At 39.2% G+C, this 23,025-nt stretch overlaps 1 protein-coding gene across 1 annotated transcript in view; it reads left to right on the top strand.

Annotated features, from left to right (window-relative positions):
- LOC138208858 (zeta-sarcoglycan-like) overlaps positions 1 to 23,025 on the top strand; it is a 328,769-nt gene that overhangs the window by 295,575 nt on the left and 10,169 nt on the right. Inside the window, exon 7 of the mRNA XM_069167050.1 lies at positions 12,980 to 13,103. Within this exon, the coding sequence (XP_069023151.1) occupies positions 12,980 to 13,103 (124 nt within the window). The remainder of the gene's footprint in view (positions 1 to 12,979; positions 13,104 to 23,025) is intronic.

Raw genomic sequence — 23,025 nt, 5'->3', positions numbered from 1 at the left:
TTCTTCCTCTTCTCATTCTTGTCACACTTTCAACCATGATCAGTACAAGCAGTCCTGTCTTCAGAGGAATTTGTGGAGTATTATTTGTCTCCCACAACTGTGATGCTGATTGTCGATCAAAATCCTTGTTATTGTTTATAAAGTCTATTTTATACCAGAATTGTTGACTTGTTGTGAGGCTTAATGTTGGTTGAAGTAGAGTAACTTTGCTATCAAACGTTGATGTTGGTTCCCAACCAGACGTTTGTGCTCTTGAACAAGACACATACTCTTACAATTTGCTGTCCTGTGATTGGATTTTGGATACACCTTACGCTTCCTTGGTACAACAAGGACAATGAGCGCTCCCCTGCTCTGTTTCGTCCCTTATTGATTAGACACACATCAAAATCATTGAGAACAAAGAGAGAGGGGAAGCAAGCCGAATAACAAGCAAGCATGGTTATGGGAACGATCCATAATTTATCTGAATTTCTGTGTGTGTGTTTTTGGACTTGTTACACTGTCATGTTGTACAACCTGAATTAGTGCTGTTTTTTTTCTCAGATAAAGGCATTGGAAAAAAGTATACTAAATTGTAAGGACACAGTTTGATATAACAATGATATGGCCGGTGGAAGTGTACCAATCAAATCACTCATCCCTTGTGACTTTTTTGTTTCACTTTCTGCCGATTTGTTTTTTGCTCCCAGTTTCTGTGCTCACTTGTGTTTCATGAGCCCATCAGCACTCTGTGTATTTAGTTCTACCTCTTCCCCTTTGAATTGCCAGATTATCTGTGTTCATCACCGTGAGTTCAGAGCTTCCCAGACGTTCTAACAAGTCTTGTTCGTTTTCCTCGTGGTTGACTTTTGCCTGTTTCTGGGTTTTTTTGGGCTCCTTGAGTTTTGGTTTGTTCGTTAACCTTTAAAGCTCACTTTTGCTTTGACTATCTGCTTCAGTGTCGTGCATTGTCGATATTTTTCCTTGTTACAGTATATACAACAAAGATATGATAACAACAAGTATGAAAATTATAGAAATATTGTGACAGGATCTTGTGAGGTTCTTGTTAGTCCTTAACCACAAACGCAGTAGAACTGTGCGTCTGGAGGAAAATCTCTTCATTAAAAGTGAAGCTCTCGTCCGAGACACGGGGAGTTCAGAGGCCAGCATCTCGATGCCACTGTTTTCATTGCGTTGGCTTCCACCTTGACAGTTGGTTAATACTAATATGGATTATTTCCCTATATTACGCAGCAGTTCAATACATCCTTAAGATAGAAGTTTATATATAGAGTCCCTCTGACGTAAGATATTCTTGCCTACTTGTGTTTAATATCGGCATCTCAGATTTTCTTTAATGATCATGACTGTCAGAAACATTTTGTGAGGCGGTTGGCTTAAAACATTGCAAGGACGACACCAATTGTATTTCAAAGTGCAAAGAAACATCAGAAACCACTGAGGAATTATTAAATTATCCCATGATGAACAATAACTTTTGCAAATGGTTTAAAAGCACACTACGAAAGTTCTTTATAGTACGGTTCAATTTTGTGAGCAAAAAGAAAATGATGAAGGCACATATTGTTAAAGTGGTGAGATAAAGTGAAGAGTCACAGAAGCTTTTTAAAGTTTGGGTAAACTTTGGACTTCTAACATTAAAGGTTCAGTGTGTAAGATTTAGGGGGATCTACAGGAAGAAATGGAATATATTATTTATAACCACGTTTTCATTCGTGTAAAAACACAAACCAAACACTGGCTCTAGAGGAAGCTTTTCACGTTTTCTGCAAGTTTTGCCACCTCTGTAAATCCCCCTACATGCTTGGAGAAGAAAGGTGAAGCGATGGTTGTTTAATTATTATTCAATAAATCCTACGCACTGCCCCTTTTCTGTCTACTTCTCCATTACCTTTACAAACAAGTTGATGTTAGATGCTCTGATTATCAGCCAAATGTGTTAACTTTACACAAACAGTGGAATCAATGTGATCTGGTAGTGTGTAATAGTGCCTATTGGTTGCTACAAACAATATCTGCTGTGTTTCACATGGTATTGTAGATGCCTTTCTCCCTGCTAGAGCACGTTTAGTTTTTTTGAATTGCTCCGCAGAGCTTTGGAACATTGCCTCAGTAAACGGTACACATTGTTGTTCTGTCATTGTTTGACTTTGCTGATTGTTGTTTATCTTTGTTTATCAACTGCTGTTTATCATTGGTCGCTGTTGTCGACATCTTGAGGGGGAACATGCAAAATCAACAACGAGTAAATATTTAACAGTGTTGCCATATTGCCACTCATCTGTTCCTATTGTGGATTTAAGTGTGTGTGAGTGTGTGTGTGAGTGTGTGTGCGATTAGCTCAGCTCTTGCGTGTATTGTATGTGTGGGTTGCAAAGATAGACGGCTGTTAACATCAGATTTTGCGACAGAGCCAAATGTTCCGCTGTGGATAAAGACTATTACAAATGGCTACGGGCTGTTTTGGCGAGACATTAAAATCATAGCAGATAAATAACATTAGAAAATGTCGAACTCACACACACATAAATGCACAAAGACACATGCTCCAAACGCAGCAACATGCAGCTGTGTTTGGTTGCAAACTGTTACTAGAAAGTCTGATATGCAGTCAAACCTGCTGACAAAAAACAGCCATGAGTCTCAAATAATCACCATCCCTCAGGTAGATGTAAGTTAGTACAACTTAAACTCAAATAAGCTGCAGAACTTACAAATGATTGTACTCAGCACCCCAATGATTATTAAGACACAGTACTGTTTCTTTGAGATACTGAATGGTTTTGTACGTGCTGATTTATGGGTAATACTGTTGTAACTGACTAGCAAGGCCTTCGGTCAAGACTTTTTTGTCCCAAGAGTTTTTATTTCTGGTTAGATCACACTTAATTTGTTTTTCTGAATTTAAAAATATATTTTTAATCAAATCGAATAACTTTAAACATGATATAAAAACGGGGCGGTGCAGTAGTTAGCACTGTCGTCTCACAGCAAGAAGGTTCTGGGTTGGAACCTTTGCCAGGGGCCGTTCTGGATGGAGTTTGCATGTTCTACCTGTGCCTGTGTGGGTTCTGTCTGGGTACTCTGGCTTCCTCCCGCCGTCCAAAGACATGCATGTCAGGTTAATTGGTGATTCTGAAAAAATAAATTGTCCTTAGGTGTGACTGAGAGCGTGAATGGTCTTTGTTTCTCTCTGTCTCTGTGATAGACTGGTGATCTGTGCAGGGTTCGCCCCCCTGGGGCTGAAATTCAGAATTGTAACCATCTGCAGATACGTTGTTAAAATTAGGGCCCGACTGATGCTGTTTTGGGGGCTGATGCAGACACCGATATTAGGGAGTGAAAAAAAATTCTGATATTCTTTATTTGTATACTGTTTATATAATGTTTTTTATACACACATATTACAGACATATTTTGAATTGTTCCCTGAAATGTGGTTTTTGACAAAGATAATTAATGGTTGAAGGATATTTTAGAGGTTTTTTTTTATATACACTCAGAACACTGCACTGAAACAGTAAACTTCACTGGGAGCACAAATTCTAAAGACATTTTAACTGGATAATTTCTAATTCACACCAAGCATCTTTTTCTGCATTATGTTCAGTAAAAACAAAAAGTTGTCATACCATAATTATCTATTAAATGAACCTATTTAAGACCAGACATGTATTAAAGATACATCGAGTACAAGTAGATGAAATGCTGGAGCAATTTTCAGTTGCTGATTGACGCTCCTTGATGCTCTTTGGCTGTCATGATGTCGCACTATAATTTCGCTGGCAATCAGATGTGAGAATCCTCCATTTTATTAGCAGAATTATGATTTGATTAAAGAAACCTCTCAAAGTTAATATTCACTCAACCTTCTTTAAAGGGCATGTTTTTGTAGTGACGGAAGAGGGAGAGAGCTGAAGAGAGGCTAAAATCGAGAGAAGTAGACAAAAAAGAAATAGCTCTATTAATATAGCAGTGAATGAAGACAGAGATTGAAAAAAGTAAGGTTTGAAAACAAAACAAAAATTAGAGGAGTAATAAAAAGGTGGAGAGGTATTGCATTTTTTTACCCCTAGAACTTTTTTGTTTGTACATTTTCTGCTTAGAGTGAAAGACTGAGCAGTCAGAATCGAGCCAGGAGGTAAGAGACAAGGAGTGGGAATGAGAGGAACACTGATAGGATGACGGTAGGAGGGAAAGCAATGAGGTAGAGAAATGGAGAAAAGCACTGGGTTGATCTTATGATTGTTGTTTTCTCTGCTCAGCCTTTCGTTTCTCCCTTTCAGAGTACACTCTGTTTTATCTCTTCTTTTCCCCATGCTGTCTACCCCATTCCCTGGTCTGATTCCTCAAGTGTTTTCTCTTTCATGTCTCCTCTGTCTGTCCACTAGAGGGAGGGTAGGAACTATACTATCTCTGTATCTGCTTATTGTGTTCTTGTTCTTCCATCTTTCTCTCCAGCAGTGTTCATGTCTAAGGAATCTGCTTTCTTTTTCTCATATTGTTTTTCAAACATTTATGCCTTCATCTGTGTATGAAAAAACTTTCTTTGATCAAATTTGAATATAGTCTGAAAGAAGGATGCATCTTTGCACTGATTTTCACTACAGTGAAAGCCCCGAATTAGAGATTATAGCAGGTTCCTGAACCTTGTGTTTTAAAAGATGCAGAGGATGAAGTTTTACTTTGTTGAAACCCACTTTGTCTTCACTCATTAAAGTTGCACATGTATCCACTTGCCATAAAGGAAATCAGAAATGTATTTATTTGCATATTGAACCCACACTGATACATGACATTACACAAAAATACTTTTCCTGAACAGTTGTTTTTCAGACAAATGGTGCTTCTGTAATTCTTACAGGCACTGACTGTAAGGTACCATAAAGAGCAAGGACAGGCAGGCAATGCAAATAGCAAATTGTATTTGTATTGTCACAAAACAATTGTTATTTTGCTGAATGCTTCCAGCGTTACTTGGGGAGGACTCTGTTTGTGAGTTAGTTGTCTTCCTGGAAGGGACAATCCTCATTATTTTTATTTCATAAATTAATAATGAGTGAATTCACTGCTTTAAACAATGTTACATTTTTTTTCTTTGGGAAATGTGAGTATATTATAAAGTTAGAGGTTTTGTTTTGTTTGTTTTGTTTTGTTTTGTTGTGTTGTTAAGTTGGACTCACTAATTGGCACCAAGAGGAGGTGAGGTTTTATACATTCTAGCCTGAAGATGATGGGGAAAAAAAAGTGCTGCAAGGAAATCATACAGAAAAATGTCTCATAAAAGACCCTAACTTGTGCTCAGAACAACAAACACCACACTCCTTATATGTATCTTTAGTTTGTATTTACTCCAGTATCACCATGGTTTATTTTAGTTTCACTACATCATCCTCCACTAAATTGTGAATCTGATAAGTTGTAAAAAAAAAAAAAAAAAAAAAAAATCCACACTTTGTGCTACAAGTTTTGTTGTTATTATCAACATCAAGTGTGGTGAAGGCAGTGATTACTGTACATTAAAGTGGAACAGTGGGATTAGGTACTTTCCCTGGGGCACTGTATCAGTTTTTATGGGAGGAGAGTGACATTCACAATCTCATTAACCAACATATGTCCCTACGTCTATATAACCAATAACGTGAATTGCTGAAGTCTCACACCTCAGTGGGGAAACCTTGTCCTCTTATTTTATGTTCTGCTGTGGCAAATTACGTATACAATTATCTCCAATATGCTGTATTTGTACTATTCTTATCTATATCTTTCTTTGTGCAGCAGCATATATCCAGCTTTCCCAAGTTTCTTCCAATCTTAAGTAAAATACATGATAATATGAGCAAGGATCTCAGACTGCAATAGATTTGCTGCAGATGTTATTAATGCAGCAAGGGACTGCAGCCTGTTCAGATGATGTCTTATTCCACTGTCACAAAGTCTGCCAATATGACTGATTGCTGTGTGCAAGCAACTGAACCTGTTTGATAACTGTTACATTTAGGTCTTTACAATCTTTAAAATACCCTCTGTCTGTAGCTCCCACAGAACACACACACACACACAGATTTACAGCTTAGACAACGAAGATGACAACATTATAAAACGTAACATAAATCTGATCAGAACTCTAGCTGACTTCTTCCATCTAGAAAAGCTTAACGTTTTCAGCTTTTTGCAAACTGCCTAATCTTTCTTATCATTAAAAAGCCATGTTATCTTACAGAACCAGAGAACCGCAACCACAGAGAACCTTTTTTCTTTTCTTTTTTCAGACCATTTGTCTTTCTGTATTCCATTTTAAAGCAGAAAGTGACTCTGTGCCTTTGTGTTGGAATAGTTTGGTATTTCCCATTTTCCTTCCCTTCCTTGTTCAAAGTCTTGTATGGCCTTGAAAAGATTTAGTTACAGTATACAGGACTGCAAAAAGCTTGTGGATCTTTAGACTCTCATTCAACTTCTCTCATGAAATACCAAGTCAATACAATTTTTTCCACAAGTCATAATAATGTTGTTGCTGAAGTCACTCCTTATTCGTTTACTGTTGGTCTTTCTGAAAATAGTTCCATGATTGATTAAATATTAGGCCTCAAATAGTGGTATGTTTGGGGGCCTCAGAACATCAGTTCACAAACCAATGTGTGACGTCATGGTTAGTTGCCGCTTACGTCAACCTTTTATTTTTTTTCCTCTCGCTTATCTATTTTCTACCCACCCCTCTTTCTTTACCTTTGTTTACTTTTATGATGTAAATTTCTGTCTCATTCCATGCAAAAACAAGTCGATGAACAATAGTTGGAATGGCTGAAGTTGTGAAGGAGTGAAGGTAGTCTTTCACTACTGATTAAATTATCAGCTTGGCACCCCATCGGAGGCACAAGGGCATGAAATTGCTTGACATTTTTTCTCCCTGTGCACTCTGCCATTAGACATTTCCTCAGCTACATTTTACAGCAAGGAGGACAGCAAGAGCCTCGGAAAATCATTTTAAGGAGTAACCCAAGGATTTGTGAGGCAGTGTGTAGTGTAAAGGCAGACGGAGGTATAGCACATTGAGCGTCATGACAAGACAAGCTGTATTAAGCGCACAAACTTCTAGGACATATGTCATTAAGTGACTGCTGGTGAAGATACTATCTGAAAATTGATAAGCTAACATCCTGTGCTAAATCTCTGTGTATGTGTACACACACTATGCACACTGAAAGTCAAATTTAAGCACCTAGTATTGCTGAGAAACAACATGTACTCATCAGAGGTCCTAACATCCTCTTTAACACCAAACCCCTTGCCACACACACACACACACACGCACACACACACACACACACACACACACACACACACACACACACACACACACACACACACACACACACACACACACAACTTCTGCTTCTTGCTCTTTCTCTCACACACAAACACACACACACACACACACACACACACACACACACACACACACACACAAACTTCTGCTTCTTGCTCTTTCTCTCACACACAAACACACACACACGCCCATTCTTTCCACAAAGACAAATGTCTAATGTACCTTGACTTTCTCCTGTCCCACCTCAGTAACTCAGTTGGGACTTTTATAACTTTTTAAAACAGCCCAAGGCTTTCTCTTTTCACTCTTTTTTTCACACCTGCAGGATTCATGGGGCGATTTAAACACGACGCATCACCCTCCCTCACCCAGACACAGGCTCACTGCAAAAGGAGAGCCTTCTTAAATGCCATGTTTCTGCATTCTGTCTCGATTTAACTCTCTAAAAGTCAAAGACTGATGCTTTTACGGTCTTCATTCTTGTCTGAATGCATCACTCAGCAGCACTTCTTGAAATTTTTTAAGTTTTTAAAGTGCTTCTTGGATAGGGTCGGACGATGGCGACAGGGGCACCGAGGCAGATGACGAAGCGTTTAGTGTGAAAAGGTTAAAGGTTTGCGTCCCAAATGGCAAGGTGGCAATAAGGTGCTGTGGCCTTCAATAGTTCTGAAGTGGAAAAGGGCAGGATGAATGTCAGCCAAGTCTTCTGGGAAATATAAATCACACTAAAAAGCCAAAACTTGAACATTTTCTGCTCAACTTTCCGCATCACTTTTAAAAAAATACACCAAATGAAGTCATTTCTCGAGAAATGCAGTTTCATCCCAGAGCTAGGACGAAGTTAAGATCTATGATCTCGAGGGATATTCCATCGAGTCAACCTTCAGGCACAATTGAAGGTACGTTTTGTGTTTTTCCTTTTTTTGTACTGAAGAAGTATGAGTTGTCAGAATAAAATAAATATTTCTTCTGTGCACTTATAAAAAAAAAAAAAAAAGGTGGTGAGCAGCAAACATGTTGATTCAGGGTACCACCCTGGTCTGAAAGGTTGTGGCACGCTTGTACATTTTAAAAAATAAATGTGTACATAAAAAGTAATTTATCAATAAGTAGCAAATACACACTGTCACATAAAAACCATGCCTGATTCTAAAAACAGATTCAAGTCCAACGTAAAACATAGTAGGCCCACCTAGTTTAGTTTGTTGGACAAACAAAATTTACAATGTTTCCAAGTAGTATGTAATGGAAGAGACGAATGTTATATAAAACTGATATTTCCAATCAGAAATATATATATTTTTTTTTCAATGTACTTAAATTGTTCTCTTATTTTTCTCCCTTTTTATGATATCTAAGACCCCCACCCACATTCTCTCTTTATTTTTCCCCAGAAAGGAATACAGATTAAAAAAAAAAAAACATTTCACGTTGATGTATTTCTGTCCTGCTTATCTTGTCAGGTTGGACAAATATGGACGCTGTATAAAATGGCCCCGTCTCGACTGAAGGTCAAAGCGGATCTATGAGAGAGAGGAGAGGGCCAGGGGTGTGTTGGCATGAGAGAGAGAAAAGGGGAGGAATAATGTAAGAAATGGAAGCAGAGAGGGAGGACAGACTGTTTTCTCTAATAATAATGAATTGCAAAGATAACACCTGAGCTGTGGGCTCCTGCTATCTGCACCATGAAAAAACACAAGAGGGACCTGACCAGAAACTTTATGTGTGTGTGTTTGTGTGTGTGTGTGTGTGTGTGTGTGTGTGTGTGTGTGTGTGTGTGTGTGTGCGCGTATATATTTGTTTGTATTGGTGTCTTGCTGACTTAGACAGACTGTGGGCTTCAGGCGTAGAATATGTGTCTGTGGAATTGAAAGATGGTGGGACATTTATTCAAGGATATCTAAATTAACCTTCTCCACCCTGGAGGTCGGGATCAGGCCCTATCTGCTTTCACTGCTATGACTAAAATGTGTGTATCTGGTAGAGTTGCAGTTTGGAACTTTTAGAGCATATTTAAAAACCTCAGTGTTAACTGCCATTCTTATAGAGGTTTTTATTCTTCAATTCACATTTTTGATTAGACACAAGTAAAAATGTCAGCATCTACTGGAGTTTAAAAAATATATATAATGTATATGCCTTTAATACACGGTCACAGCTGAGATTGACAGAAAATGATGGATATGTAAGCAGGGGAGTGAAATGCAGTAAAGGTCTGACTGGCCCAGGAATTCTCTGCTCAGGGCATATACTGTACACTCATGTGGTGTACATTCAAACCACTAATGAGACCTCGTGTTTTTTCTACATTTCTGTCTATAGCAATGATGCATTTTAATCCAACAAAGTGCAAAGTACTGATAGATTTACCAGCCATGTTTAATATCTTTGGGTTCCCAATCAGATCGAGCCTGAGCCGCGGCTTGCTCGCCCGTGCTTTCCAAATATGGTGATTTCTGGGTCCAAAATAGCAAACTAGCGACAGACAAAATCGGAATTTGAGGATTCTTAACAGTTCACAAACCAATGGGTGACGTCGCAATTTGTTGCCACATGGTCTCCACCCAATCGGACCAAAGCAGACACACCTGATGGAAGAAGACATCATGACTCAAGGATTATGTTCATGTTATAACCAGCAGGCGGGGCCAGTGTAACAGAGATATATAACAGATTTTTACCAGATGATGGCGCTATAGTAAAAGCCAAGGGATTGCCCAAAGTTATTACAGTTCACCCTGATAGGATCATGAACGTCTATACCAAATTTGATGGCAATCTCTCCAGTAGTTGTAAAGATATTTCACTCAACATCAAAACTGTAAATTGTATGCTGATGCTTGAAGGGATCGCCAGTCATTGCAATTCATGCTCTGGGGATCATGAATGTCTCAACCAAATATCATGGCAATATATGCTGTTTCAGTCTGCACCAAAATGTTGGACATCCTAATACTGCCTCACCTGTAACATGACTTTGTTGGTGAGTTCAGAAGTAAGAGAGGGAAAAAGCACCGAGACATAATGCCTGGAAAAAAAAAAAACTTAATGGCCATCCATATTTAATCAAAGATTTGAATCATTGTTTCTCTCAAACTTAAAACCTAACAAGAAGTAAATCAGGGTGAATGCTGATAGCTCAAGTACACAAGCACAAGTCACACTTATAATTAAGAACATCATTTAAGGAATAACTGGCCTCTAGACTACTCTTTATTGCATAAATTATCCAAGGTTAATCAAGTTGAAACGTGTACGGAACCTCAAACCCAATATTTCAACTGTTAATCGATGTTCATGGCAATTTTATTATGAAACCCATCCATCCTGGTCCTACTCCAAATAATGCATTGAACAGTGGATTTTCTGTTGCCAGCTACTGGCAGTGACAAAATTGATTTGTTCTTGTTCAAAAATTTAACGCTTTATCATACAAGTAAAAGCACTTTCCACTCAGTCACTCCTCTATTTCTCTCATGCTGCATGCATTACATTTTGTCTTTTGTGTTGAAAGCCCTATCCCACTTCATGCCGAAATAAAATCTTAAAAAGCTTGCGGTAGTCTAAATGTGCAACTGAATACTTGACGAGAGATGAGTTTTCCACTTGTCAATGTGAAGATATCCTACGTCTCTAAATCGGCGATTGAAAATGAGGAGAAACCATACCAAACAGAATAATAGGTGGAAACAGACAAGCAAGTCAAAACAGAGGTGAAAGCAAACAGGGAGTGTGATGCTGAGAAGAAGAGAGAGGGGAGAAAGACATAGAGTGATAGTCAGTATGTATGTGTGTGCTTGTCCATCAGAGCTGGCTCCAGCGTGCAGCTGTAATTGCCTCAGCTGTCAAACCAGCCGAAGATCCTCACATCACTGCTGTTGACTAGGCCAGCAAGCTCTCGTTCTCCGATCTCTCTCTTTATGTTTATATCTCTCTCTATTTTGCACATGCAAAACTGTCTCGTATTTAATATCACCATCCATCTGTCTGTCGATCTGTTTGCTTGTCTGCCCGTCTCTCTGTTTCTTTCTCCTTTTCTTAACCTCTGACTGCAGCAGCATAGACTCTGTTTTTTTACAGATCAATAAGTCAGACCCAATGTGAAGTGTCTGCTTCCAACACTTATTATATCACTTGGATGCTCAGCACTGCACAGCAGCAAAACTTCCATCACCTTTAATCCGCCTGACGACTCTGCACCTCCAATACTTTTACCTTCGACCCAGAATAAATACCAGCCCTAAGAAACAGCGAACACAGAGTTATGACCGAAGAACTGGTTTCACTTTTTAACGTTTTAAAATTGTTACATAAAAAAAGTATAAACAGAAAATGTTGTGGATTTGTTTTCCACACTATGAGTTAAATGTGGAGACTAGTGAAAAGACTCATAGAATAAAAGCAACAAAGGGAACATTGTGAAACAAAGACATTTTCATCTAATGCAGCTTTCCATTGCACCCCATAAAGGACGCACCACACCGTAAGTCATTTAGTCTGAATCGGACTCATCCCATTTTCTAGCAAATTGAGGTGAAATTACTTAATTCTGATGCTATCTAGCCTGTTCAAGCATTTTCTTAAATCAAGTGACATTATCCTAATGTTAGCGATCTTCTCTACTTTAGCCTATTCTCTCTTAATGAAGGAAATGTCTAAAATCAAATGTATATCTGCATTTCAAATTAACTGAATTAACTCAATTAGTTGATGTTTGTTTTTAGTCTATGAAGATGCATTTTAAGAAGCAACATTCAACTATATTACTTCTCAAGTTGAACCATTTTTGCTGAAGAATAAACAAAACGCCTACTGGCAAAAACACCCAGAAAAAATAATTGATGACAGAAAAGAAGCTGTTTAATCAGAAGTACCTTCGAAATGTTCATTACTCGGTGCAACCAAACATGGAAACCCACTGCAGTTTCCTTGTTCGGTTGCACCCGATTAATGAGGGAGCCTTTTTCTATCGGCTAATGTTTAGCTCTTCAAATTGAAATCCTGAAAGGTGGAATTATTCCCCGCCAAAGTACTTTGTAAAAGTCTGTACACTTTCTCCATCCCGGGGACTCTTGTCGAGTGAAGGACATTAACAGAGGAAGCACGGTACAATCGCTCCCAGCCTAAGTGCCTTTGACCAAGCACTGATGCTTGTTTGTCACAATGTTTTGGCCACAGCCCGGATACACGTCATGAGTTCACTTAACCTTTGGCTTGAATGCTTTATCACCTCAGCCTCCCAGGGACTGGAAAACCAACCTTCTAAAGTGTTATTGGGCAAAGCGTGTCTGGAAAAGTGCCCTTATCGTGAAGCTGTTTTTTCTAAATTTGATTTTTGTTGTGAGTGTGCTGTTTAATTAGTTACACTCCCACGTCATGAATTGTAATTCTGTCTGCGTTGCTGAAAGCGCTCTTTAATATCACTTGCCAACTTGCCCTTGAGTCATATTTGAGTCGTATTTGAGGCAACAAACAACTTTTAGGGTTGTATCGGTTGGAGGAGTCGTTTATAGTAGACGCATTATCAATTCTGTAACACTATAATAATAACTACCTTCTCCCTGTTCAGACTGCAAGCCGGTACATGTGTTCTTGCACTGTTCCCATGGCCTACAGCATGACTCCAGTGTTGTTTCTGCTTCTCAGGCTGGAGTCCCCGACTCGGACCCTGACCCTGGAGGCCCCCAGAGGGGTGGAGGTCAATGCTGGAGTGGGAGATTTCACAGCATCCTGTAGGAAAGACCTCCTCTTGCAGTCCTCAGAAGGAGAGGTGAGTGTCTTGTTTACATTTATTGCTATTTTTGAGTGTTTGCTTATATGTGACACTCTGGGCATGTGTGACAGAAATAGATAGAAGTGAGCTGATGAAAATAGCTATGTTCATGTGTAAATACAAAGGACAACACAAACTAGTGAAACCAGTGGGGTGTTTGTGTTCGTGTGTCTGGTCCTCAGACTCTGTGGCACTCTACAGTGTTGGGCCCGCTTCATTAAAGTACCTTATTAGGCTAATGAGCGTCATCAATCCCGGCGACCTTGTCCTCCTTTTCTCCCCTCCTCCTCTCATCACTTCTTTCTTCTCCTCTTCTATTTGGGAGAAGTGACTTCATTAAAGCTGGTTTGATGAGGTTCCCTGTCAGTTGTTGCTGTTGTGTGTATGTGTTTGTTTGTGTGTGTGTGTCATTGTTAGCCTGCTATCTCACTGTCAAGCTCTTTGCATAGCAGCCTGCCAAGTTGCATGAGCACCGAAGCAGACTTAGCCATTATCCCTGTGTGTGTGTGTGTGTGTGTGTGTGTGTGTGTGTGTGTGTGTGTGTGTGTGTGTGTGTGTGTGTGTGTGTGTCAGCCTGCCATATTGCATGTCCGCTGGAGCATAGTGTGTCATTAACTTAGTAATTAACAGAAGAATGACCCCTTCTCGTTGCACTCACTGTCATTGTCAGTCACACACACAAACTGTCTTCGATCACAAATACACACACTCTCACATTCTCATACACAGCCCAATAAGCACCCCACACACACACACACACACACACACACACACACACAAACAGCTAACAGAGGTCTCAGAAAACAACAGTAAAAGTTGGATGCTCCTCTCTGTTTCTCATTTCCTCTCTTCAATCACAATCTTCTCTCTTCTTTCTTCACTTTCCTCCTCCTGCTCTTCTTTTCTACCCCCGCCTCCTCCCTCCTATTTTCTTGCTAATGACAAGTACACTACTTCATTCGTATGACTAGATAATAGAAAGCACACAAAGGTCACCAAACTCGTGGGACAGCTCTAGAATATGGTAACAAACTAAAAAAAAAAAAAAAGGTGAGTTCTGAAAACACAATGGAGGGCGGACTTTACAAATGGCTGTGGAGGATGTGTAGAAGGCATAGAGAAGTTTTTTAGCATTATCTGACAGTTATATTGAAAATGGCATAATAGAAGTAAATTATGAGCCTTGATGAACATAAACATCGATTTTAGAAACATTGTAATCTGTATGTGTCTGAACGATTATTACAACACTAATTATAGATCGGGCATTGACTGATTACGTAGATATCTTCCCAAATCTGTCTTTTTTTATTGTGATAAATTTGAACTGTTTATTGAAGTATGAAAGTAGTAGCTATGTTTTTTAATGAACAATTGTATAGGTATCTGTGTTACTTTGCATATATTATTTTGTTACAAAACTATTAGATATCCAATTACCTAGAAAACTCGTCACTGCAGGAAACACATACAGGATGAATCTGGTTTATTTCTACCTGGACTGTTTCCCATTAATGTGGTTATTGTGGCTCTATGACACATGCTTAATTTTCACTATCCAACTCTGTTGAAAACATTCAGGGAAGCGATTAGTTGATCTAATTAAACCTGTGTGCAACTTCTACCGTCTGTGGGGTGGGTTTGAAGGGTGTTGGGTTGTGTGGGTTTTGTAGTTTTGGGGTGAGGTGTGTGGGGGGGGGTTTAGGTTGGGTTGGGTGCTGAGGTTCTTTAACATCCATAGAACAATTATTGGGAGTTCTAGGAAGCTAATGAGAGTCCAGAAGTACTGAAATCCCAATGCCAGCTTTAGTTCTTTTGTTCTATGTAATGCACTTTCCTGATTGAGACATGTAATCGCGAGAACAAGTATTGCCAGAGAGTAACTTACTGAGACTTTTGTAATGATGTACCGTATGTTTTTGACAGTATCCATGACACTTATCTTACATTGTGGCTTTTGTGTCCATCATAAATATATGTATAATTTTACAGCTGAATTAATTGTAATTTGTAAAAAGATAATTTTAACAATGCCCTTTACCTCATATTTAAACTTCCACTCCTTACCACATCTCATATTGTCTCTCTCATTGAATTGTTACCTCTTTTCTCACTCACCTGTTTATCTCCTCACTTTCCCGCTCCCCCTTTCTCTTCTTCTTTCACCTTTTTTTTTTGGTGTGTAACTTTCTTTTTCTATATCATCTTCTCATCCTCCTCCGTCCTCTCCATTCTCCCTTTCAGCCTCTCAGTCCTTCATCTCTCAGTAACCCAGCCTATCTAATTAACTTTCCACTGCCAGGGTTATACATCACTGTGGCTGTCACTTCACAAGGAAAGGGAGGGGAATTATAATTTTTACCTCCTTTTCTGTCACCCCCTCTTCTCTCTCTCTCTCTCTCTCTCTCTCTCTCTCTCTCTCTCTCTCTCTCTCTCTCTCTCTCTCTCTCTCATGTGTTCTTTTGTCTCTTTCTGGTCTTTGTTCATCCATTATCGCTCTCTGTTTCTGTCTTTCTCTCTGTGTCATCCCTGCATAAATAGATGTCTCTCCATTGATGGTGAATATTAGCATGAAGCAGAGGTGTGGGCCTTTAGCAGGGCTTGATACCATAAAAGGCTCTAGAAAATGAAGGGTTTGTGTTGCACGGCTTCTCAACCTCGTCAGCCTTTTACTACAGCCTTCGTCAGCCAGATGTACAGGAAGAAACATTCTGGTCACGAAGGTACAGCTTTTTAAATGCCACCAGAGCCTTATCAGCATGTGTAATTGTGTTCAGAAAGGCTCAAATTAACCAAATATAGAAACGTGCAAGGTCACACTTGAAAAGGATATGGCCATTAGAATATAATCTCTTTTTAGAGAAAGAGTTGAGGGCAGAAGATATGATGCACCCCAGACTAATTACTGTGGCGTTAAAAATAGGGGGAATCCTTTCTTTTTCTCACTTTGTATTCTCCTTAAGGTACTCCAGTACACCATAACATATCTTCTGGGATCCAAACAGAGCACTCTCGAGCATCACTTCTTTTTTTTTTCCTGCTAAGTCCAGTTGCGCAAACTCAAGGGGCATTTGTGTATCCCTGTGTGTTCACTTCAAATTGATGCTTAATGACCAGAATTGCCTGGCATAGTTATGAGTGGTCTGTGAGATGAGTTGAAATTATGTTTTATCTGAGGTGAGGAAGTTCACCTTTAAACTTTGAAAATGCATACATTTACACACTGTATTAATTGTTAAGTCATTATTTAAATTTAACAAAAGAGATTAACAACCTTTCCCCCACATGACAACAAAGTCAATGCAAAGTAGTAAAACAGTGTACATTTCCCCGAAATCGAATCTATCTTCAACAGATGACCTATTGATAAGAGAACTTGGCACAAAGAAAGGCATGGTGAATATGCTGTTGACACATTTTAAAAGTAATTGAAATATAATCAAACGCAAGACTTGATGTGAAAATGTCCACTTAACAACAACCTACAAGTGAGAGCTCAGTCCAGAGAAAGCTGCACCACTAATCAACACCAAGACACCCACATTATTAGAAATAATACATTTTGTTGCCACTTAATATGGTTTAGATTAAGAATACTAAGTCTTCAGAATCCAGACTGTTATCAGTGCCAATTTGATTTTCATTAATTATAATTTTGTCTTCTTAAAAATCATCAAGTTCAACCCGAAAATCTATTACGCTTTATCACATACAGTACAACACTGACACCACATAAGCTGCCCCTTTAATAAGTCACCATAAGTTTGTCATTAGATAGTTGACACCTTGTGTCAGTATGCATTGCAAATTAATTTGCTTTCCACCTTTCTCATAATCATATCTGACCGAACGACATGAACATATTTCTCTGGAAATCAACGCCCTCTTAACAGCTTTCCTCCACTTCTCTCTGGATAAACACACATTTTACGCCTGACTTGTTCAGGCTGTAACAAAGAAGGAAGCCCCACTCAGTGACAAATTAATTAAGCAAGTCATTTATTAACTCTAAATAAGCAAAGCATATTGTTTGTTCTGACCTAAAGCTGCAAGTGGCATGCACAAAGGATAAACTATACACAATCAAATCAAACAAAACAAAATTTGGATCCTGAAAGTTGAGCAGGTGGAAACAACCCCTCAATGAGGAGGGAGGGGAAAAGTATCAGGAATTAGGTGAACAGAGGAAACCTAACAGATAGTGTCACGCAACCCAGGGCAATCACAATTTGTGTAATTATTTTTTTTCATTAATTTCTGTCAAAACAACTTGTGTCCCTTGATTTTTACACTGTAACCACTCTTATTCATGCACCTACTCATGGATATGCAGCTGAACGCTGAAATACTGGAGGGAAAAAAAAACAAATATTCAGGCCAAACTTGCTAAATTTGCGTATTATGACTATGCATGCAATTTTACCTTGTGGGTGCAGATCATTATCCTGATAATTGCTGCCCTAAGTCTGTAAAATATACAATTCAGCCATTTGCCAAGCTAAAAGTTCTCAGGGGACAGCCTTAAAGATATGGAGACAGGAAGGCAGACACAGTCAGTCATGCAGGTATAGAAAAACTGGCATGAAGAGAAGAAAATCGAAAGGCAAATACATGAGTTCAAGAAATACAGACTGACATACAGGCGGAAGAGCACTTTCTACCACCAGATGTAATATGTTGCAACTATGTGTTTTTCTGTCTATATGTAGCTTTGTGTTGGCTTTTCTCTAAAGATCATGCTATACCCCTGAGACATTTTATAACACTAGTGCCCAATGACGTAATGTCTCCTCATCAGGCAGTGTATTTTTAAAAGGGTCCATTATGAGGACATGTGTTACCCTTGAGTTTAAAAAGACACATTTGACTGGTACGTAGGAGACACTTTCAAGTCCACAGCAATTTGTCAAAGTTATTATAATACTCTGTGACATTTTCATTATCTATATCATTTTGGTACCCTTTCACTGCTTATGTAACATTAATTCAGTACAAATAACTTTGGCATTTCATATATCCTTTTTCCGCACATGCAGCTCAGCATGCCCCTGGCTAACAGACTATTGGTTAAATATATGGGAAAATTAATCCACCGTACAGAATTTTTTTGACCTGTATAAGTTGCATGTTTGTCACTTTTCACACCACATGTCACTTCGGTTATTTATCTAATGAAAGGTGTTTGTGTTTTCAAACAAACTGTGCACTCCATTTTTCATCTTGTCATTTTATTTTAAAGTAGCAACTTCTCTGATATAAATCAGTCCCTTCAGAAAATCTTGCGATCACAATAATTAGCACAAATTCAAGCAATCTTCGCAGCATCTGGGGGACCTTACACAATTGCACATGGAATTTGCACAATTCCATCCATTATTCCACAAATAATGTCAACACAAGCCCTGCTGAAAGTATTACGGTGTAGCCTTTTCAAACACAACTCACTTAAATAACGAAAATAACTTCTCATTTACAAACAGCAAAGCTCTGCTCCCTCTCCTCTCACCAGCACAACAAACTCTGTGCTATTTAACTGTAAAAAAAAAGAAAAGGGCACAAGCAGAAAAAGAGGAAGCGATGGGCTGTGTAGGAAATGTAGTGTTATCATGGGAAGGAGGAATATGCACAATTTGTTTTATCCACACTTTGAATTGTAGAGACTGCATTTGTGCATGCAGTTTGTGTTGAATTAATGATTTACAAAAAGCATTTAAAGATTTTATTTTGACAGCAAATGTAGCCTTTGTATTCTCTGCCCTATGTTAAAGTCCCTGTTCTGTTGTTTTCTAAGTTAGAAAAAAATAAAAAGATAAGTAAAATATTTCTAATGTGCAGCGTTCTTAGTATCAAGGGAAGTTGTTAAAAAAAACGGCAAGTTTATTTTTTTCCTTCTCTTGCAATTTCCGTTAATTCCTACAATTTGACCACAAAAAGATCACTTGTAATAAGTGACATCAAATATTTGAGCAAATATGCTGCAAAATCAAGTATTTTTGATGGCAACAATCACAGAAAAAACATTAAAAGTTTAAAATTAACAACCAGCTGTTTTGAATCTGTCGGTGCCCTTCAATAAGAAATAAGAGAAAAAGATATGATGGGATGCTGTTTTGTTTGGATGTGATCTTTGCAAGTGCATGCAACAACTCAGCAATGAACGCTTAGCATAACACAGTTTGGTCCCCTGACACCTTTCTCTCTCTTGGTGTTGCGCATTGGGCAGCCTCTGCACCTGTGCCTGTTTTGTCATTTTATTTCACCCACAGTCTGCAAAGGTTCACTTCTCTGCGTGCCAAACCAGCTTATTTAAAAATGTTGAAAAATAGTTACATACTTCCCTAAAAAGCCCACCTTATCCAAATAGCATTCCTTTTCATCTTTACTCATACAAGCTTTCCCTGACCGCTGACACCATCAAATGAGCGGAGGGGAGCGGATGAAGGGGGGGATAGAAGGAGGATCGGATGAGTGGGAGGTGGAGGAGGATGGCAGAAAATAGATGTTTCTGTCGATTTTGCAGGAGAAAATAAAGGCGTGCGGGACAGCAAGGCTTAAAGCCAAATCAATGTTGTCAGCAGCTGGCACTTAAGAAGGGGCCATTAAAGTTTAAAAAGTTTGGAAAGCAGCGCTGGAATTAGGGCCAAATGGGTTAGAGGTAGGAGAGCGCTGGCTTCCATTAAAATCAAAGCCAACGAGAGCTGACAGATCCTCTCAGGATTCCTGCAGTCCTCCTGGCTTTTTTTGTATTATCTACTCCCTTTCTCCCCCTGTCTCTCTCGCTCAGTCTCCCTCTATCTCTTTCTATTCTACATTCATTCACTCTCTGGCGCTTTTCATTCTTCTAATTCATGCGTCTTCCTACCCTTGCTTCCCCGTGACCCGGAAATCCCTCTCCCTTTGAAATCTTTCAGAATGTTTGTACCGCTTAAACGCGTCACACGAGGGAATCCTGCACAAATGTTGTTTTTTTTTCTTTTACTGGACAGCAGCACCCCTTTTATATTAAAGTATTTTTGACGAGACAGAAGAAAAACACAGCTAAAAGCTTTCAAGATAATTTCACAATTCAGATTCTACATGCCCAATAACTATGTTATAAATTAACATGAATAATGTCAATAATGGTAGGGCTATTTGTTTTTACAAGCATTTTTCTCAAAATATTACAAATAATACAATGCTATCACTGTTTGGATGCTCCTTTACTGTCCTGTCAGATCAGATACAATCAGCACAGCAGTCAAAGGGACGACATCGTCTGGTAAAGAAATGTCCCCTAAAGACACTTGTGTTTCCTCGCTGGGTGCATCATCCCTTTTGGGAGGAGCTAAGATGCAAGAAAGAGATGCAAGTGAGGAAAGAAGAACCAAATAAAATGCACCCCCTTTTTTGGTTGTCTATTAATTTTCTGTTCCCTTCCGATTGATTCACTCTGTCGACCTGGACTTTCCATTAGTCTCTTCTTTCATCTGCTTGTCTCATCATATGCATTTTACAGTAGATGCCTTCAGATTTTTTCAGTTGAATATGTCTATCAGTTAATCCTACCCCATTCTGTATATTCCATTATGAGAGGAAATGCTTTGGCTCACTCACTTTTCATTTTAAAAGTCAGCTTCTTGCGAACTGAAACATGGAACCGACAGTTGCTAAAAATCAAGTCATGTTTCTTTCTATTTTTGACATTTGTCAGCTATAGAAAATCAGACAACTTACTTTTCATTAGTAATGATGGCTCTGTTTATATGTTGGATGATAACCTTAATATTATTCACAATTCTGTCCACAGGGTTAGAAATAAATACTCTCGGGGAGAATGCATGAGTTTGAATGGTGGTCTACAAAGTACAATTTTTGCCTCCCACTCACACGCAAGTACACAACAAGAGCAACAGATGCAGACTTTCTGAGATGTTAACGATGGACGTCACACATAAGTCACCCTCGTTCTTAAATAAACAATAGCAAGTAAACAGCAATAAATCAAAAGTTCTAACATACAAAATTAGACCATATAAAAAAAATGCACAGTTTGTGCTTGCAGCAGCTTGTTTGTCAAAATGTCACGTTTACCTGAAACTCTTCCCAAATGTGCAAAAGACACCTTGAACGGTAAGGTACATTTGCATCTAGTTTGTGCTCACTGCGCAATACTGCTGACTTCAGCGAGGTGAAATCAGGTCAACCACAGTAACTTTTAACAAAGTTAGGTTACCATGGAGTTTTATTGTTTGTTGACACAATGCTGGGGTTTATTAAGACGCCGTAGCCTGGAGGTGTTATTGGGCTGGTACACTGGGACTGGCTTTTTTTTTTTTTTTTTTTTTTTTTTTTTCCCCACAGCTTGTTGTTTTACCTGCGGGTAAGGCAGAATGGGGAGTGAATTAGAATGCTGGCAGGGGGTGAGTCCCTGTTGTACACACGGATGCTGCGGAAGCCCCGCAAATATATAAACACATACAAAATAAGCTCTCAAAACTGTACTCGATAAAACAAATAGGTTCCTCCTCACACACAGGATGCCCTCACGCACACACACTCACATGCAAACCAACTCAAACAACCAAAAATTGTTCAGACGCACACACACACACGTAGTGTGAAATCAAAGCGCACTTCCACAGCTGCCCCCTTCTCTCAGTCTCCAGAGCCTTCCTGTTTACTTCCAAAACTTGTTTTCATCATCCAACTCCACTCTGAGAGTTTTCATCTGTGTGCGTGTGTGTGTATGTGTTCATAAAAATGAGATAACAGATTTCCAGATACCTGCCAATAGCTGGGAGAAGTGGATATTTTTCAGAAGGTGTGATTAATGTCAGAAAATGTTTTAGCCTATACTTCATACTCCCTGAGGCGATCACAGATGTGTGTGTGTTTGTGATTCGGTCAGTGTGATGTAACTCAGTCTCAGTCTTTCGACGTGTGTGGGAGTGTTGTCTGTTTGTCTTCCTCTCTTTTTGATGCTGCCATCTGTCACAGCATTCGTTTGCCTTTTCGCTGATCTCCAGCTCCATCACTGTGTGTGTGTTGTTGTGTGTATGTGCATCACTGTCACACTCCCTATTCTTCTGTACCGGGGGCATGTTTGCGTAAATGCATTTGTCTTTTTATGCACTTTTGTGTGTATCTGTATCTGTGTGTGTAGTACAGTAGAGCAGACCGATATTGCTTTATGTCCCCGCTACATCTGGGTTCCTCCACTCTTAGTCTCTCTCCAGCCGCTGTCATTTAGTCCATTGTCAGCTCCCATTCCAGCATCTGTCCATTCAACAAGCCTAATGGTCTGTGTAATACACTCAGATAGCTTCACAGCCTCCCACCTATTTGTGTTGTTGGAGTGTGTGTATTTGTGTGTGTTACATGTGCAAGTGCTGGGGGAGAAAGAGAGAAAAAGAAAAGGAGAATGGGAGGCAAGGTGAGGTAAGTCTAGACGAACGAGAGGTTGAACTGTGTGTGTGTGTGTGTGTGTGTGTGTGTGTGTGTGTGTGTGTGTGTGTGTGTGTGTGTGTGTGTGTGTGTGTGTGTGTGTGTGTGTGTGTGTGTGTGTGTGTGTGAATTTGTAGTAAAACAGTCCTGCTTTTGTCCTTTCAACCTTCTGTCACACCTCTTTCCTCCGACTCCTCCATCCTCTCAGTCAAAGACTTTGGAGTCAACACTTTCTAGTATATTTCAGTTCCTGGTCAGTGCATTTTAAAGGAGTATTCACATTTTGACAAATGCTTATTCACTTTCTTGCTGATGATTTTCTGTTCAGGTCAGTAGGTTTTTGACCTATGTCAACTTACAGGTGAGGTTTTTTAGGTGTTTGAGTTTAAGATTGCCTGAACTCGCCAGTTTTGTGATTTTTGCCTATTTAACAGTAAGAAGAGGCCACAGCTCCAAAACTGATATAATTATTTAAGAGCCCCACCACTCAAAA

This window comes from Embiotoca jacksoni, unplaced genomic scaffold, assembly GCF_022577435.1.
Source record: "Embiotoca jacksoni isolate LCO1_2020_lvr unplaced genomic scaffold, fEmbJac1.0.p SCAF_4, whole genome shotgun sequence".
Lineage (NCBI taxonomy): Eukaryota > Metazoa > Chordata > Actinopteri > Embiotocidae > Embiotoca > Embiotoca jacksoni.
This window is presented reverse-complemented; position numbering and strand designations above follow the sequence as displayed.